This window comes from Pteropus alecto, unplaced genomic scaffold, assembly GCF_000325575.1.
Source record: "Pteropus alecto unplaced genomic scaffold, ASM32557v1 scaffold75, whole genome shotgun sequence".
NCBI classification, from domain to species: Eukaryota; Metazoa; Chordata; class Mammalia; order Chiroptera; family Pteropodidae; genus Pteropus; species Pteropus alecto.
In genome coordinates, this window is record NW_006440638.1 from 29,330,321 (window position 1) to 29,348,847 (window position 18,527).

The 18,527-nt window shown below is 49.7% G+C and overlaps 2 protein-coding genes across 10 annotated transcripts; one reads left to right on the forward strand and one right to left on the reverse strand.

Annotated features, from left to right (window-relative positions):
• Positions 1–15: 15 nt before the first annotated feature.
• On the forward strand, positions 16–6,306 carry OGG1 (8-oxoguanine DNA glycosylase). Of its 8 annotated transcripts, XM_015593727.2 has the most exons (9): positions 16–757; positions 956–1,161; positions 1,513–1,624; positions 1,949–2,196; positions 2,749–2,928; positions 4,358–4,539; positions 5,384–5,534; positions 5,664–5,713; positions 5,966–6,306. In XM_015593727.2, the coding sequence occupies exons 1-9, from the start codon at positions 750–752 to the stop codon at positions 6,053–6,055; spliced, it is 1,227 nt and encodes a 408-aa protein (XP_015449213.1). In that variant the 5' UTR covers positions 16–749; the 3' UTR covers positions 6,056–6,306. The 8 variants fall into 8 exon arrangements, with proteins under 8 accessions (XP_015449213.1, XP_015449219.1, XP_006917659.1 ...); XM_015593733.2 differs by having other exon boundaries at positions 21–1,161; positions 1,517–1,624; XM_006917597.3 differs by lacking the exons at positions 16–757; positions 956–1,161 and adding an exon at positions 1,170–1,295.
• Positions 6,241–16,913, reverse strand: CAMK1 (calcium/calmodulin dependent protein kinase I). 2 transcript variants are annotated; one of them, XM_006917595.3, is made up of 12 exons: positions 16,756–16,905; positions 14,495–14,609; positions 12,642–12,773; positions 11,366–11,440; positions 11,119–11,257; positions 10,163–10,289; positions 9,993–10,068; positions 8,936–9,048; positions 8,270–8,348; positions 8,087–8,174; positions 6,629–6,746; positions 6,241–6,520 (listed from the first exon to the last, which is right to left on the reverse strand). In XM_006917595.3, the coding sequence occupies exons 2-12, from the start codon at positions 14,575–14,577 to the stop codon at positions 6,438–6,440; spliced, it is 1,113 nt and encodes a 370-aa protein (XP_006917657.1). In that variant the 5' UTR covers positions 14,578–14,609; positions 16,756–16,905; the 3' UTR covers positions 6,241–6,437. The 2 variants fall into 2 exon arrangements, with proteins under 2 accessions (XP_006917657.1, XP_024906433.1); XM_025050665.1 differs by lacking the exon at positions 14,495–14,609 and having other exon boundaries at positions 6,326–6,520; positions 16,756–16,913.
• Positions 16,914–18,527: the final 1,614 nt, after the last annotated feature.

The window sequence follows — 18,527 nt, forward strand, 5'->3', positions numbered from 1 at the left end:
AGGAATGTAAGGGGTTACTCTTCATTCTCAACCCTGGCACCTTTTCCTATTCAAACATTTATTGAAGTCATGCCTTCCAAGTCCTAGGCACCTATGGGCTGGCCTACCTACACATGAGACAATCATGGGAAGTAGTTACCTGAGGCTTTGGAAGAACTGAGACAAAGATAGCACTTGTCTGATGAGACCACGTTCCTGGTACTCTGCTAGGTAACATGGGTAGCGCACAAAAAGAAATCAGCTGCAAATCTTACCCTTAAAGAATTTGCAGTCTAATCAGATAATTCAGATACAGCAACCAGAAATCACTATGCTAGGTGAAAAATCGTCCAGACTAAGTGCATGTCCCCTAGCTCCTTGTTTTTTCTGTATTTCTCCAGAAGGGAAGAAATTACATAATACATCTTTCCAGGGCATGGGCAGCGGCCCTGGCATCCAGGCTAGCAGAGAGGGCTTCAGGGCCACGAACTTGTCCTTGGGCTCTGAGTTGCCTTTCCCAGTTGCAGAGAAAGTCCCTGCACAGGCCGAATTCGGCACAGCAGTGTGAGATGGTGGAGTACGGAAGGAATGCCCTGAGGCCAGGAAGCAGCTGTGACAATTGGCAGGCGGTGGCCGAGGCGGGATGATCCGTGGAGACAGGCTTCCGACAGAATGAAGTCTGTGAGGAGGCCTATGACCGGAGAGCGCAGACAATCCTCTGGAGACGGACTCTGTGGAGACTCCTCACAGGGATTCGGAAGGCTGGAGCTATGTTCGGGTCCGGGTCTGGGTCCAAGTCTCAGTGAAGGGGGGAGTCATGGGAGGTGGATCGAGGAGAGCGCGGTGTAGAGAGGCTCCCTGAAGACTGCGGTGAATTTGGTTGTGGGGGTGGGCAAGCCCTGAGGATTCCAGGGCTCTGGGGAGATCAGGCAGTGAGGACTGGGGCCTGAAGGCAAACTCTAAGCCCGGTCCGCAGGGTACGAGGAGACGCCAACCCGCCGAGCGCAGAAAAGCCCAGAAGAAAGGACCAGAGCGGGCAGCGAGCCCAGCGCGCGCCAACCGCTGAGGCGCCTCGGGAAGGCTCACCCACCCGCCGCCGCGCCCGTTCTCATTGGCACCTCTTACTTTCCCGCGGATTGGCTACCTCTGAGTCCAATAAAGCCGGCTTGAGCCCTACTTCCGGTGAGAGCGAGGCAGGCCCCTGGAAAAGCCGGAAGAATCCGCTTCCTCGCGCTTCCCAAAGTCGCGGGCGCTCAGAGTACAGTGCCGAAGAGCCCAGAGGCCGTAGGGAAGCGGGAGGATACATCGGGCGGGAGGTTTGGAGCAGGAGGTGGGACAGAGTGGGAGGGGCGGGACTTTGGTGGGAGGGGCGGGGCCTGCGGAGAAGGGAGGAATTAAATGAATCTGGGCTTACTTTAAACAGACGAAGAGGCCAGGACTTGGTGGGCGAGGCCTTAAGAAGCGTGGGTTTTGGTGGGCGTTGCCATTATGGGGCGGAGTCATGTGGAAATATTAGCCCTTCCCTTCTGCCAGGTAGCATGGGACACCGTACTCTAGCTTCCGCCCCGGCCCTGTGGTCCTCTATCCCCTGTCCACTCTCTGAACTGCGTCTGGACTTGGTTCTGGCTTCTGGACAGTCCTTCCGGTGAGTGACCCAGGCTCCTGACTCCACAGCACTGCAGGCTTGGGGTACAAAGGAATGTTGGGAGTGATGGAAGAAACCTCAGGGTGTAAAAGAGGAAACTGAGGCACAGTGGTGAGCCTGTTACCTCCTTTATAAAGTGGATGTAATAAGCCTGTGCAGTGTTATGAGGATCAAATGATGTATGTAATTGATGTAAAAGAAAGCACTTTTGCTTTATAATTCATTAATCAGTTTTGTATATGGAACAGTTGTAGGATGGGTGGGCCCCAAAGGGTTCAGGAAGGGAAACTGAGTATTGGGGCTGCCCTTTGCCTCGGGGCTCAGGTGGAGGGAGCAAAGCCCTGCACACTGGAGTGGCGTGCTGGCGAACCAGGTATGGACACTGACCCAGACTGAGGAGCAGCTCTATTGCACTGTGTACCGAGGGGAAAAGGGCCAGGTTGGCAGGCCCACGCCAGAAGAGTTAAAGGCGGTGCACCAGTACTTTCAGCTGGATGTCAGTCTGGCTAAACTGTATCACCACTGGAGTTCCATGGACCCTCACTTCCAAGGAGTAGCTCAGAAGTTTCAAGGTGAGTACAGGGCTTGGGACAGAGATTGGGGTTCTTGTAATTAGGTTAGCTTACTCAGTTTTACCATCTGTAAAATGGGGAACACCTCATAAGACTTTATGAGGATTAAAGGAATTTATACATGTAAAGGGTTTAGAATAGTGCCTGTTGCATAGAAGTTATTACTATTATTATTATCCTGCTGATCACCATAGTGGAGTGACAAGGATATTGAGCCAAATCCTGGCTATGTGACCTGGGACAGGTGACATCATTTATTTTGTAAATATTTACAGAACATTTGTTGTGTGACTGGGGATACAGTGAACAAAATGGACACAAATCCCAACCCTCATAGCACTTATATTGTGGCTTCTTTATCTAGAGAATGGGTCGATGACCCAGACCTCACAAAATGCAGTGAAGAATGAGAGCTCTGGTGTTGCTTTCTCCAACAACGCTATCCTTTATGCCCCTGGGATCCCCCCGGAGCCTTGGTACCTAGGATTTGAGAGTGGGAGAGGCCACTCCCAACAGCCTGTGCTTTTTATACCCCCTGCCTCCAATCTCCAGGTGTGCGACTCCTGCAACAGGACCCCATCGAGTGCCTTTTCTCCTTCATCTGTTCCTCCAACAACAACATTGCCCGCATCACTGGCATGGTGGAGCGGCTCTGCCAGGCCTTTGGACCTCAGCTCATCCAGCTTGATGAGATCACCTACCATGGCTTTCCCAGCCTGCAGGACTTGGCTGGTGAGTAGATGGGTCCCTGCCCCCAGGTCCTCCAACAGCTTTCATGGTCTGCTCAGTTCTTCCCTGGTCCCTATCTCCCATCTCAAAGCTCCCTACCTTCCCCTCTGCCCTCATCCAGAACACCCTGCTTGGTCTGATCATCCCATCACACCTCATCATCCCTATCTGCCCCTGAAATGTCAGCACTTCGCTAGTGTGTGCTTTTTGCCCTATGGGTTCAGTACCTCATCAGAAAAACATCTGTATGCAGTGTACAGTGGTTTGGGCTTAAGAACTCATGTTCTAGAGACAGACTTCTGGATCTGAATCCCAACTCTGGCACTTCTAGCTATATGACCTTGAGCACATTATTTAGCCTCTCTGTGCCTCAATTTCTTCATCTGTGGGATGGGAAAATAATAGCACCTACCTATCAGAGTTGTCACGAGGATAAAGGAATACCCATATTGCACCTAGCACAGTGTTTAGCATATGGGATGTATGCAGAAGATTCAAGTTGCTATCTTTACAGTGAACCCAACTATTTTGTATCCAAGAACATAAATGCTCTTCACAGCAGCCCTCTGAGACAAATATTTTACAGAGGTAAGTATCTCAGTTAGTAGATGTGAGAACCAAACTAGGGAAAGTAATTGGGGACTGCATAGCAAGGAGACAGCCTGCCTAGAGAAAAGAAAATGTTTTTGGTGCTTAGAAACCCAGTCTTGGGTCTCAGCTCTCAGCTTAGTAGTCATAAGACCTCAAGAAATTCATTCACCTCTCCAAGCTTCTCTTAACTTGTTTGTAGGATAGGAATAACATTTTCTATCTAGAAGGGCTTGAGGGATGAATAAAGCAATCATCAAGCAGGGTAGTGTAATGGGTTTGGAGCACCGGTGGTGTTGTCCCAGACCCAGGTGCAAGATCCCGTCTCCACTGTGTTCTTTCTTAAGCAAGTTACTTAACCTCTTCTAAGCCTTCATTTCTCTATCTGTAAAATGGGAAAAAAGTACTGTCATCAGGGTCCTTGAGAAAAGTATGATAATGTATCTAAAGCACTTTGCCCGTGTTTGATACACAGCACTTGATCGAAGAAGCTGTTGCTATTATTATTACTATTATTTTATTTTTTATAGCTATTATTTTAGATTGTGGGTTTGAATAGGCCTTTGGAAAGGTTAAGGAGCTTAATTGGGGAGTTCTTCCAGGGCAGCAAACCCTTCTCAGTCCCTGCTCCAGAGCCCAACACATTGTAGGTGCTCAGAAAACATTTGTAGAGGGGCAGAACCCAGGCCTTAACCCTTCCCTTTGCACATAAAAGTGTCCTGAGGTCTCCCAGAGGGTGGTAAGGGGTGGGAAAAGGGCGCTGAGTTAGAGGGCTCATACTAGCCTGAGGACACGGGGGATTTGAGGATGCCTGACCCTGTTCCTTTCCTCACCTACTCCACAGGGCCACAGGTGGAGACTCAACTCAGGAAGCTGGGCCTGGGGTACCGTGCCCGCTATGTGAGCGCCAGTGCCCGGGCCATCCTAGAAGAACAGGGTGGGCTGCCCTGGCTTCAACAGCTGCGCAAGGCCTCCTATGAGGAAGCCCACAAGGCCCTCTGCACCTTGCCCGGTGTGGGCACCAAGGTGGGCACCACAGTGAAACCCCAGGGGGGTAGGAGCTACCCTCACCACCCATGTGGAGAGTAGCAGAGTAGGAGACAAGGCAGGCCTGAGATCTGGGTGCAGGCTTGGCTTCTGGAGACAGAGCAGACAGGAGAAAGTATACAAGCAGATGTTTGATTAAAGAAAATGCAAAGGGTGTAAAGGACATTGCCCTTTGAATTCATTTTTAGAAAGGCCATTTGTTTAGGTGCATATATTTACTGCTATATGTATGCAGAAATTTCTTGAAGGAATCACAAGAAACTTAATAGTGGTTACCTTTGGGAAGAAAATAAGAAGTTGCTTTTACTTTTCATTTTATTCTTTTCTTGAAATTATATGTACTTAAAAATTTTTTTAATTTCAACAGGGTTAGCTGGCATAAGATGATTGGGAACTTGCCTTTTATTTTCTTCTTTATACTTTCCTATAGTTTGGAAAAATGAATTTTTGTTTAATGAACTTATTTTTAATGGTCTCTGAACTTCAGCCTAACATTAAATCTTGGTTTTGCCTCTTCCTAGCCATGTAACTTGAGCCAAGTCATTTCACATTTCAGTACCTCAGTTTCCTTGTCTTCAAAATGGATACAGCACCACTTTCTTCCCATGTTAAGATGAAAGCCTGGCCCACATAGATGTTCACACAATAGCACTCTCATCACAGCTATTTTTAAAATTATTAATAGATAGTATATGTTGGTTGAAAATATAAAATAGCAGTAACATCAGAGTGAAAGATAAAGTAGCTGGCTTTGGGGCTAGAAGCAGGATGCTGCCTGGATCCTGCCATTCCTCCTCTGTGGCTTACTCTGTGTCTGTCCAAGGTGGCCGACTGCATCTGCTTGATGGCCCTAGACAAGCCCCAGGCCGTGCCAGTGGACGTCCACATGTGGCAGATTGCCCAACGCGACTACAATTGGCACCCCACCACTACCCAAGCCAAAGGTCCAAACCCCCAGGCCAACAAGGAATTGGGTAAGGGGAGAGAGTGGGATGCCAGGGCTGGTAGTGGGCTGAAGTGGCAGAAACTTCTCGCACCTCTTCCGACAACCCTACCCCTGTGGATAGGGAACAATTAATTTTGCTTCATCATTTCTAATTTAGGAAACTTCTTCCGAAGGCTGTGGGGACCTTATGCTGGCTGGGCCCAAGCGGTAAGTGTACCTAGGATTCCCCTCCTCCTTCAACCCAGACACCATAGGATTTCTCTCCCCGCCCTGACCCGGTAGACTCTTCTACCATCACCACCCTAGGTGATCCCAAAGGATTCTCCACCCTCCCTCCCCAGCCTTGACTCCAGTAGACTCATGATTCCCTGGCACTGCTGCACAGGAACTCTTCTACCTCCCCATACTGCCACCAGCCCTGACCCCAGTGTACCTTCTCCCCCTACCCTCTACCCCCAGGTGCTGTTCAGTGCTGACCTGCGCCAGCCTCACCAAGCTCCGGAGCCACCCACCAAGCGCAGAAAGAGATCCACAGGGCCTGAGAGCTAGGTCGGGGACACTAGACAAAGGGATTCCCCAGCACCTTCCTGTTCCATTCCCCACTACTCTCTCCCATCCAGCCTCATGTTGGGGAGGAGGACTCCCTAGAACTACCTCAGAGGCTAGGCACCCTCAAGTCAAGCAGTCGGCACAACAGCGTGGGGTGGGCTTATCTGGGGAGACAGAGAGCTACGTATGGTTTTATCCTCTTCACTTTATTACAAGAAGGAACAATAAAATAGAAACATTTGTATGGAAAATGCAGAAAAAAAAAAGGGAAAGGGATGGGGCCGGGGGTAGGGCAGAGTAACTCCCCAGTTCTGGGAGGGAAGGGGAGCAGGTTGCCCCCAACCCTTCCCACATAGGGGATCGTGACCCTGGATCCAGAGTCCTAGAGCTGGGGTGGCAGTGTGGGGGACAGCTCCGGGCCTGGCTCCATGCAGCAGTCTCGACAACAGCAGCCAGCCACTGGCCCTACATGGGAAGAGAGAACAGAGTTGGCTGTAGGAGCAGACCCTCCACTCCAGCCTGGGTACCTCTTTGTGGACCATCCATGCCCTTCCACAGAGCCCTGGTCCTCACCCCCAGCTGCTGGTGTCAGCAGCTCCCCGTGGCTTGCTGTCTGTCCCTGCCCCTCCTGGCTGGTGCCCAGCTGCAGCTTCCTCATGTGCCGCACCACTGCCGTGGCATTGAAGGCTTGCTGTGGGGAAGAGGGGGAAGAAGGGACTTTTAGGAGAGTGAGAGATCATGGGGCAGGGTCTGGCAGTGGGATTCTTGCAATGGTTCTGTTATTTTCAGGTGATTGAACCCCTAAAATCCCCCAAAACATCTGCAAGGCTTTATTAAATTATACTCACCCATATTTATACTTACACACATATATAAAATACATGGATATAAACATATATATTACTTTTTACATATAATTAATTCATATTCACATAATAGCAAACACTTTATATAGCATTGTGTGTCAGGCATCATTCTAAGCACTTTACATAATCATTTAATCTTCACAGAAGTCTTTGAGGTGGGCACTATTAGTGTCACCGTTGTCAAAGGAGGAAACTGAGGCACAGAGAGGTTAAGTAACTTGCCCAGGTGTGTTCACCATATCCACCAAGATGTCCCACACTCCTCTCAATTCACCATGTCCAAAAACAAAAGCATCCCCCCAAGACAAGTGTCTGCCCCTAGGATCTCCATCTCAATGACAATACCACTGTCTACCCTGTCCCCAAACAAATACTTGGTCCAGACCTTGACATCTCCTCTTTCTCCAACATCCATTCTACCATCACTTGTCAATTCCACCTTCTATGACTCCTGGACCAACCACTCTTCTCTGTTCCCGTTGCCACTGCTCTGGTCCAAACCCTCATTGTCTCTTGAGTGCATCTCTGCCACAGCCTCCTAAGGGGTCTCCCAGCCTTCACTCCATGTCTCTTGCTGCATCCTGAGAGCCCATTCTAAAGGGAAATTTCCTCCTGGAAATCCTTCTGGGGGTCCTCAGCATTCTCAGGATCAAGTCAGGGCTCCATTTTGGTACTTGAGACCCTGATCAGCCTGAGCTCCTGCCCCACAGCCCCTCAGCCCCTACTGCCCCCGCAGCCCCTCCAGTCCAGCACTGGCACTTCCCTGAGTGGACACACTCTCTTGCCTCTGACTCTTTGTACATTGGTTCCCTCTGTCTCAAACATTCTTCTGTGCCTAGCTAACTCCTACTCAGCTGTCAGGTTTGTCAGGCCATCACCATGTTTATGCTGCTTCCAGGACCCCGTAGGTTGGATTAGATGTCTCCTTAAGAAGAATTACACACTGTTCTAGACTTGGAGGTCAGGGACCCTCACTGGAATACAGTAGGTGTCAGGGAACAATGAATGAATGAATGAATGAATGAGGTTCTTCGGTAAGCATCCCTGAGCTGTTACTGTGTGCCCAATGTGGTGTTAGGTGCTGTGCAAGCTGAGGCCAAGAAGTGGGGAGAGCGGGGAGGATTCCCAGGGAGGCTGGGACCCAGGACTAGGGATGTGGTCTCACCTTCCACTTGCTCTTGGCAAAGTTCTTCTTGATCTGCTCACTCACTGACTGATGAATATTCTTATCTAGAGCTGTATCTCCTGCAATCCTAGGGTAGGGTGTGTGGAGGGTTATCTGTGAAGGCAGAGCCAGGCCTGGGGGGCCCAGACCCCAGCCCAGTCCACAGCTCATAGGCGCTCTCACCACGGGTGCTGCAAGGCCTGCTCACAGGTGAACCTCTTCTCTGGATCCTTCTCCATCAAGTGCTGGATGAAGTCTTTGGCTGAACCCCCAAGACAAAAGCAAAGACAGAAACAGCATGGTAATGCCTGTGGACACCCGCAAGACAGAACCCACCCCCTCAGGTGTAGCCTGGCATCCAAGCAAAACAAGAGGTCAAATCTGTCCATGCACCACCCCACCCCACATGTTATCTTTCTCTAAGCCCTCCACCCAAACCCAGCCTTCCAGCTCTCTCTTTTGTCTCTTAAGAAAAACTTGTTCTTAGAGAAGATTCTACTCAATGCATTCACACTGGTATGTAAATGATTGATAATGATTTCACAGATTTGCCTCCTAATAGGAAGCACAAAAGGATAGATGAAAATTTTTATGTGGTATTTTAGGCATTAGGAAGTCAGTGGGGGAGGTATTTTCAAAAATACTCTGAAGACTGAATGAATGAATTGCTTACACGTTTTTCAGACCAGGGGCAAGCAGAGGGAAGTACCTTGGGTAGAGTAGTCTCAAAGATAGCTCTTAGTCTGGGGCCAGGGAAATGACTGAAGGAAGGCAATGAGGAGACCCCCAAAGCAGATGAGGAAGGCATCAGAGGCAGGGCCCAGAGGAAGAAGGCAAAGCCCCAAATACCAGAATCAGAGATGTCGTCCCAGTAAGGAGAGTCAAACTCGTACTCGGCCTTCAAAATCTGTTCAAAGAGTTTGGCATCATTCTCGTCATAGAAGGGGGGGTAACCGCAGAGCCTGGGCAGGGAGAAACTCATCCTCAATTCCATTTTCAGTGTACCCATTGGCTTCGGAATGGAGCTCAGGGCAGTCTGGGGGTCAGGCAGGACCCACAGGAAGGAGTTTACCCTTTTACAAAGAGGGGGGCAGAATCTACCCCTCTCTGCCTTGTTCACTCCTGTCCAGCTACACTGACCTTTCTATCCTTAACATGCCACCATCTTTTCTTCCTCAGGGCCTTTGCACTTGCTGTTCCCTCTGCCTAAACCATTCTTCCCCCACACCTCGAATGTCTGGTTCCCTCAGGATACCACTCAAATGTCGCCTCCACAGAGAGGGCTTCCCTGACCTTATCTAAAATGGCATCCAAGATGTGGTTCCATAGTATAGCGGTTAGCACGTCTGCTTTTCACACAGAAGGTCCTGGGTTTGTGCCCCAGTGGAGACATGGTCCATAGTCTACAGCCATGCCACCCTGAACAAGCCCTTCCTACCGTCTGATCTCAGAAGCTAAGCAGGGTCAGTCCTGGTTAGTACTTGGATGGGAGACCACCTAGAAAGACCAGGTGCTGTAGGCATAAATAATAATAAAAAATAAAGTGAAAAATAAAATAGCATCCATTTCCATCTCCCTATCCTGCTTGATGATTTTTCTTCATAGCACTTTTTACCACCTGACATTATTTTATAGATTTATTCACTTGTTTTAAACAAATTTGGTTACTTGTTTATTTATTTGTCTGTCTCCCCTACTAGAGAATCTGCTCCCTGAGAGCTCCCTGTTTCGTTCTCTCCCAGTGCTCGATGCAGTGCCTGAAACATAGTGTCTACTGAATGAAGTAATATTAGTCATTAATTGGTAAATAAAAATGTGAATGGTAGGAAGGAAGAAATAGAGGGGAGGAAGAGAGCAAAGTAGGGGAGAGGAGAACACACACCCCAACAGCCAAGCCCCAACTCACAGGATGTAGGCAATGACCCCAATGGACCAGCAATCCACTGCCTTGCTGTAGGGCTTCTGGGCCAGGACCTCAGGGGCTATGGAGGGAAGAGGACATGGTGGTGACAAATCTCTGCTTTGCAGCTCCTGGCTCTTCCCCTGCCTGTGGCTCCAGCCCGGGGCCCTTCGCACCCACGTATCCCGGGGTCCCGCAGGCTGTGGAGAGCACACTGCCAGGGTCCTCCATCTTGGAGAGGCCAAAGTCGGAGATCATGATCTTGGAGTCTTCGTCCAGGCTGTAGTACAGCAGATTCTCTGGCTTGGAGGGCAGGAGGGAGGGAAACGGGCAGTTATAGATGGCCAGAGGCTGGTAGAACCTTCTGTCTCCCAAGCACTTCCTGAGAAATGGGCCCCCAAAAGCCACTGCGGCTTCATGGCTGCCATCTTGTTTGGAGGCGCAAGAAACTCAAGTTCTCAAGGAGGTTAAAAGTTCCAGAAAGGACAGGGCCTCAGAGATGTCGGAGGCCCTTTGTTTATTGTAAAGACTCAAAGAAATAATTTTTGAGCACCTACTTTGTGCCAGATCTTTTGCTACTATTTGATTTCATTTCATCCTTACCATATCCCTGCCAGGCCATTCTGAATAATCCCACCTTACAGATGAGGAAACTGATGCCTTGAGAGGCAAACTGACTTACTTGCCTGAGAACCTACAGTTAGGGAGTAATAGGGCCAGGATTTAAACCCAGATCTGTCTCACCCCAGATCTGGTCTTCTAGACCAGAATGAGATGCACTACATCATGTGAACCCCATCGCAATCTCTGAGAGGGACGATTTCAAGAGTTTCTGGCTTTCTTCATTATATTTTGCTCTCCCATCCAAGTTTTCTACTAAGAGCAAGTGAGACTTTTATTGTCAGAAAAAGACACGATGTTATTTGGATAAAATGACAGCAGAGTTCACCTTTGTGTCCATTTGAGTGTCCGAACTAGAATGGGAGGAGGCAATTTAGGGCTTACAAGGTCCATTTTGCAGATGGGAAGCTGAGGCTCAGCAAGCGGTAAGAGTTACCCAAGGTCATATAGTGAGGAGTATGCACAGTCCCCACCCCTGGGTGCCTCAGCTATTCACACCCTCGCACCTCACCTTGAGGTCCCGGTGTACGATGCCCAGGTCGTGCAGGTACTTGACAGCATCCAGCACCTGGAAGATGAGGCGGCTGGCATCCCGCTCTGTGTAGAAGCCTTTTTCCACAATGCGGTCAAACAGCTCCCCTCCCGACACCCTGCAGCAGGGGACAGGGCAGTTTGGCCAAGAGAGTGGGAGAGGTAGGGGGACAGGGACAGGGCAGCAGGGAGACGTTTGAGGAACGGGCAGAGGCAGGGCCACTCACAGCTGCATGATGAGGTAGAGGTGGCCCCCACTCTCATAGATGTCATCTAGGGCAACGATGTTGGGGTGCTTGATCCTGAAAGGAGAAATGAGGTGATTCAGAGCTAAGGACAGCTCAGCCACCTTCCCACCCTCACCTTGAAGGGCCACCACCTGAAAACCTAGGTAGGACAAACCAAGTATCTAGATCCCAAAGGGAAAAGCTGATTTACCATGATTGATTAAAATGTATTGGAAGGAAAGAGAACACAGAGGTAAACACTAGGTTCTGGCATTGTACAGACTTGGGTTCAAACCTGCCTCTACCACATTCTATTTGGGGGCAGTCTTCTCACCTCAGCGCCGATCAATATATGATTTAAAATTTTTTTCAGTTTATGTTTGTCAGCCTCCACAAAATTGGGAGCTTTACCCAGCACCGTTCCTCCAGCACCTGGTGCAGAGTAGGTGCTCACGAATGTTCATTGAATTGAGTGTAACCTCTCTGAGCCTCAGTTTCTTCATCTATACTATGAAGCCAATGACAGTACTTCCTTTAAAGAGTTGGGGTAAGGATCATATGAGATAATGCAGGTAAGTGAGATGCTTGGCACAGTGCCTAGCACATAGTAGATACTCAATAAATGAACCAATGGCAGTGATTGAACTTGATGGAAGGCAGCTCTGCCACAGAATTGCTGTGTACCCTGGGTAAGTCTTTGCCTTCTCTGGGCCTCAGTCCCCCCACCACTACCACCAGTAGTGGAAATGATCATTTCATCCCTGCCTAGGGTGGTTAGACATCTCAGGGAGGAGACTGGAAGTAAAGATCCTCTAAGTTTTCCAGCAAGGGTAGCAAGTTTCACATCAGCATGAGCAATTCATAGACCAGTTGGTGTTGATTTAGTCAGAAGGTCAGCACATAGATATTTTTAAATTTGCTGAGTGGCTTATTATGTAGGGAGAACTTGAGGTAGGTCTAGTGATAACGCCAGTTGAGATGTGTGTTCAAGCCATGTTCAAGGATTGACCTTTAGACCTGATTGAACAGATTAAACCACTGTAAATAAGCAGTGACATCTCAATCACATCTGTCATATTAGCTGTTGTGCCAGGTACTTGAAATAAAGGGCCTCTAATGCTCTCTATAACCTTGACCAGTGGAGATTATTACCCTATTTTATAAATGAACAATTCGAGTCTCAGAGAGGTTAAATGATTTGCCCACAGCAGGGAAGGGGGTGGAGAAGGGTCAAGATAGGATAAACCCAGGCAGGGACAAGTTATGGGCCACGCACTTGTGGAGCACAGCAATCTCATTCTCCATGCTGCTCTCCTTGCCCTCCAGAGCCTTCTTGGCGATGCATTTGATGGCCACCAGCTTCTGAGTTCTCTTATCTTCTGCCAGGATTACCTCTGAGAAGGCCCCTCTGCAGGGAGAGGGGATTTATGAGATGAGGAACTGGAACCCCAGCTTCCCTCCAGCATCTCCATCCCCTATGGGTTATATGACCACCTCCAGACCAAGGAGGTGGGATCAGCCTCCCCACATCACTTATCCACTCCTAGTGCCAGTCAGAGTAGTCTATGCCCTGGCCATGTAATTGGGTCATGTGATGCAAGCCAGGTTATTGGCACTTTGAGAATGAGGTGCTCTTTCCTGCTAAGGTAGAATATAAGTTTAGGGCTAATGGTAATCATTTTTGCCACCACTTGGGGAGAACCTGCTTGAGAATGAAGCCAGCATAAAGGAAATCAGAGCTGAGGAATGGACATTTCCTGATAATATCAGGTGAACGCCTAGATTCAGCCATGCCTGAAGTTTATACCCTGGGCTTTTTGATTGTGTGCATGATTGATTCCTTTTTCTGCTAAAGTCAATTTGAGTCATGGCTAATTTAACACCCTTTAGAACCTTGAAGAACCATCAGCATCACTGTGAACTCTTTAGAACTGCAGAATCTCAGGCCCCACCCCAGACCTATTAAATCAGAATTTCCATTTTAACAAGAAACTTCATTTGAGAAGCAGTGCTTTAAAACAGGCTCTTAGAAGGGAACAAATAAACTCACTTGCTCTGAAGTTCATTGATTAAGGCGGGCTTACTAGAGTATTCTTTCTATAAATATTTGCTTTTCCTGGGATAATAAGAAGTCAGAAGTCAAAGAAAAGCATCTCCCATGGTGAAATCTCAATCATCAGAATAACTAGTGACTGTGGTAGCTTCATTGCTGGTTTCCAGTCTTGTTCCTCTCCAAGTTACTCTCAATGCTGTGGCCAGAGAGACATCCTGAATTGCAAACCTGCCAAAAAGTCTTAAATGTCTTCCTATGGCCTGTGGGATAAACTCCAGCCTCCATAGCTTGGCTTCCAAAGTCTTACATGACTTGTTCTCCTTTCTTCTCCAGCCTCTACCATTCTTCTCCCAGCCTCTGATTAAAAAATTCCACCAGACTCTTTACCCCTTTCCACACAAAGCATGCCTCTGAGCCTTTGCTTATGCCATTCCTTCTGCCTAGACTATCCTCCTCCCTCTCCGACAAATAAATGCACTCCTACCCACCCTTCAGTCCTCAGCTCTAATACTCGCTTCACCAGAAAGTTTTCCCCCAGATAGAACACACTGCTCCCTCTGTGCTCTACAGAGTCCTCATTCTCTTCTTTAACTGGAGCCCAGCACATACCCTGTTGTCATTTTCCATCAGTCTATCTCCCTCACATGTCTGGTATCAATTTGAAGGCAAAGACCGGGTTTGAGTTATTTCTGGCCTTCCAGCACTGAGAACAGAGCCATGCCCAGCTGCAGTTCCTAGACCTAGGCCAAAACTCCCAGCTCTTGGCAGCAAGTTGGATAAACTGGCTCCTTCTTTCTCCCCTACTTCCTTCTCTTCACAGGAACTTGGAGCTGTGGCAAGAGCAGCCCCTGTTCCACCCACTGTTAGCCAGAAGTGAAATGCCGGGACCACTCTGGGCCATGGCAAGGCCTCCGCAGGGCCTGGCTGTAGGAAACAGGAAGTAGTCATCAACCGACCAGAAGAAGCACCACCCTGGATGGCCTCCCTAGCCAGCCAGGCCCAAGAGTGAAGACCATCCCAACCCCACCCCTTAGCTCAGAGACAGCTGCTCCCTTCTCTCCTGCCCTGAGACTCACGTTCCCAGAACATCACGGAAGTCGTAAATGTCCCTAATGTCCTCTGCCTGCTTCCAGCTGGGGCCTTCCACTGCCCCCGGCATGGCCCACTGTCCCCCGGCCACAGCCAGGGCTCCTAGAAAAGGGAATGGAAGGAAAAGACTCAGTTGGGCTCATAGTCTATGTGGGAACTTACTGGAGGCCCCATTCAGTTATTCAGCCTGCATTTATTCATTAATTCATTTATTCGACAAAAATCATTCAACATTCATTCATTCACCAGTCATTTGTCCATTCAGCAAATCCTTATGCCTAGAGGAAACTCTTTCATAGTGACAGCAAAGTCTTTATACAAAGTCATTCATTCATTCATTTATTCAGCTTCACCTCTCAGTTTCTCTTTCCAAATCCAAATACAGAAGGGGACCTGTCCTCTGCAAGGACAGCAGAGAAGACCCTAGAGCAGCTTGTAGAAGCACACAGCCCCAGATGTTCCCCCTGTTCCCAGAACCAGCAATGTCCCAGCCCCACCCTGGGAATTGGTGGGGTGTCTCCTCTCCCTCCTCCTCCTCCTCCCCGCCTAGCCTCTCAGAAATCAGGTTTCCGGCAGCCTGGGCTTCCAGCAATATCTCAGCCACATTTTTAAATAGCTCCTTCTGCACTGTTACCACAGCAACAGCAGCCACAGCTGGAGCTCACCAGGCCTCCTATTACCCCACTACCTCCTGACTCCTTATCTGGAGTCCCAAAAGCCTGAGAAATGGTCCCACCCAGCCTGCCCCTCTTGACTTCACTTGACCCTGATCCAGTCTATACCTTGCTCTGATGAGACCTCTGTCAACAGAAGGTGGGAGTTCACTCTCCATTTATCAGATAGGGAATAGGGAGAAAGAGACTAAAGATGGGCAGGGGCTGGGTTCAAAGTTCCTCAAATGACACCTCACTGGGGCCTCAGCTAAGCTTGCTGAGGGCAAAGGCCTTAGAGGGGACTGCCCTCAGCTGGTCCTTCCAATATGCAGGCAGACTGGGGCCCATTCAGAAAACACACCTCTCAACCCCATCCCAGGCCCATGGAGGGTGAGACCGAAACAGAGCCCAGTGTGCTGTGTGATCTCGGGAGGACACTTTCCTTCTATCTCTTCTGCAGGAGAATGAAGGAAAGGTGCCCTGGTGTGAGATCCCACTTCTTGGGACCTCCTTCCTAGCGAGGCCTGGCCACCCATCCAGGCACAGAAACTTCAGGAAAGCAGAGTTGATGGCAAGCGCTAGAGGCAGAGTTTTAAAATGTACCTGGAGGCCTGGCACATACAACCCTCACAGTTCTACACATACCCCTGCACCTAGACACACCACACCAAGCCCCACCTACCCATCTGAACCCAAACACCTGCCCCCAGACCAGCACACTCCATACCCAGATACCCTGACACCTGATAATATATGTACACCCAGCACATTTGTCTAAATGCACACTCTCCCAGACATCCTCACACAAATATCCCTCCAACAGATTCTTTTCACACCCTGAGGCACACGGCACACCTCTCTATATACCTAGACAAGATGACATCCAGACACACACACACACACACCCCTTACCCATATACCAGACATCCCAGATTCATTCACACCTTTCAACCTCCAGGTCCTATACACCCTAGAAGCTCCTACACTCCAAACTGAACCCCAACAACTTACATGCCTAACTTCAAATATCCTCCGTACACAATATTATATCCTCCCAACTCTTACTACCTTTTGAGCCAGATACTAGCATGTACAACACCTGGACACACATCTGCAACAAAAGCACGGGTTCCCAGACATCCCCACCAATAAGGATACACTTAAACACCAACACACAGAAACTCTGTATATGATCCACAGGCCTGTGCTAGACATTAGCACATAGCAACACGGCCCCCACACATCTCTACCTCTCAAAGTCCAGTTCTTCTACATTCATGCCCAGCTGAGCGCGTGTGCACACAAGCACGCGGGCACGCACACACACACACACACACACACACACACACACACATACATAAGCACACTCCCCTCCCCACCTTCCTCTATTATTCCACTCAGTTCTCAACCGGCCATCCTAGCACCTGCTGGGCCTAGGGCGGAGGTAGAGAAGAAAGGCCCAGCCCTGCCCACCCACAATCCAGATCTCCCGGCACCCCCTCCCATTCTTGGACGAGGGTATCCATTGGCTGAGGGGTCTGGCCGCCCCTCCTCAACGCCCAGGGGTGCAGGCGGGGCGGCCCCCGGGGCTGTACCTGCGGCTGCCCCACCGTGGGGCTGGCTGGGAGGCCCGAGGTGGCTGGCGCTGAGCTCCCGCCACGGTCTGCCGCCTCTTTGCGCCTGACCCGCCCGCCTGCTCTCCCTCTGGGGTTCGGCTCGGGCTCAGATGGCTCCCTCCGCCTGCCTGCGTCTCTGATGTCAGTGGAGGAGGAGCCTGCGGCGGAGGGACTAGAGATTGGGAGGCGAGACTCCGCTCCAAGGCTGGGGAAGGGGCGCGGGGGCGGGGAGAAACAAGGGGAACCCCTAGCACAGGTCAGATCCTCTTCTGGACTCTTCCAGTCCTCCGCCTCCGGTAGGACCTCCATGTCACAGAAGGGACACCTGAGACCCAGAAGGATGAAGGATTCAAAATCAGTAGTTGGTCCAAGGCAAAGACAGATTCGAACCCAGGTCTCTCTGATGCCAGAAGCTGGCCAGTTTCACTGTCTCCTAGTAGAGTTTCTTGCAGAACAGTCTGGGAGCTCCCCTAGGGTTCTTGGGCTCCGTTTACCCTCCCTTCTCACCCCTACCCCACCTCCCAGTGCCCAGAAGGGCTCAAGAGACTGATGAGGGGAGTGAATGGGGGAGTAGGGATAGGACAGGAAAAGAGTAGTTAATAAAGAGAATCCAGCACTCAAGGTGGGGACCCCATTTGACAAATAGGAAAAATGAGGTCTGAGGTCCCTCAACGAAGCAGAGCTAGCTGATTCCCCAATTGCCTACACTTGCCCCTTGAAAAATGGGTGAGGTGCCCAGGGAGACTGGGGTTAGGGAGAAAAGAGGAAGGAAAGGGAGTTAAATAAGGATCCTTGAGGAAGCAGGCCAAAGAGGACTGAAGTGCCACGTGACTGGGCAGGCGCCAGGAGCTGATTGCTGGAGAGGGGTGGGCATGAAACTGCTCCTGGGGCGGCAGGCAGTGGGCCAAGGGACCTGACCGAGCTCCTCTTGCGCAAGGCCTTCCTTGCGAAGAAATTCCGTGCGGAGTGAAGGAGGAGGGAGCAACTCGCGGGAAGTGGGGGTAGGGCTGGACATGGCTAGGCAGAGAAGGCACATTGCTTCGGCTCCACTTAATCACCTCTCAGTGCTGCTCCCCACTCCTGAATTTCTCTATTTTTCATCTGGAGATGGGGAGAAGACAATGCTTACCCCAACTCAGTTTCAACTGGCTTTTTCTTCTCTTACCCTCCCCGACTGTGTCAGAGGATGGTAAATTTATTATGCTCAGTTTACAGATGACAGAGGAAGATGGTTGAGGTTCCTAGAAAGGCTTTGGGGACCGTTTTATCTGAGTCACACTTTACCTCTCTGAGTCTCGGTTTCTCCATCTGGAATATGGGAATATTAATGACTGACTCAATTCTCCTGAGAATTCTATGAGTAATGGATGTGCCTGAAATACTGTAGGGATTCAAAATATGAGGGCTAGACTTAGTGTAATCTGAATCTCAGAGAAGGGACCTGATTTATCCAGAGACAGGGGCCTAAGAGGCAATTTTTCTCTGCTAAATCTCAATACCCGAGACTCTCCAGTCCATAGAAAACACACTTTGTACCCAGGGCTGAGACTCTCCCCTCTCCTCCCTACACCCACCCAACACACCCACTGAGCTGGAGTTGTCTTACCACAAATTCCTGTTTATCTCGCTGACAACATTCCCAAGGTGATAAGGTGCTGTCTGTCCTGAGAACATGTACAACTTTTATGCTCTGTTTTACATTTTGTCTACTTTTTAGAGTATCTGAGGGCACTTGTGCTTTCTTTTTTCTT

What these genes read in the sequence shown, in the direction of transcription:
- OGG1 (XM_015593727.2), top strand. An exon ending in TGCCCGGTGTGGGCACCAAG is followed by an intron (nt 4,540 to 5,383) that starts GTGGGCACCACA and finishes TGTCTGTCCAAG; the next exon opens with GTGGCCGACTGCATCTGCTT. An exon ending in CCAGGCCAACAAGGAATTGG is followed by an intron (nt 5,535 to 5,663) that starts GTAAGGGGAGAG and finishes TTTCTAATTTAG; the next exon opens with GAAACTTCTTCCGAAGGCTG.
- CAMK1 (XM_006917595.3), bottom strand. Translation starts at nt 14,577, where the DNA reads ATGCCGGGGGCAGTGGAAGGCCCCAGCTGGAAGCAGGCAGAGGACATT. An exon ending in TCGTACACCGGGACCTCAAG is followed by an intron (nt 10,290 to 11,118) that starts GTGAGGTGCGAG and finishes CTGCCCTCCAAG; the next exon opens with CCAGAGAATCTGCTGTACTA. An exon ending in CGGGACCCCGGGATACGTGG is followed by an intron (nt 10,069 to 10,162) that starts GTGCGAAGGGCC and finishes TTCCCTCCATAG; the next exon opens with CCCCTGAGGTCCTGGCCCAG.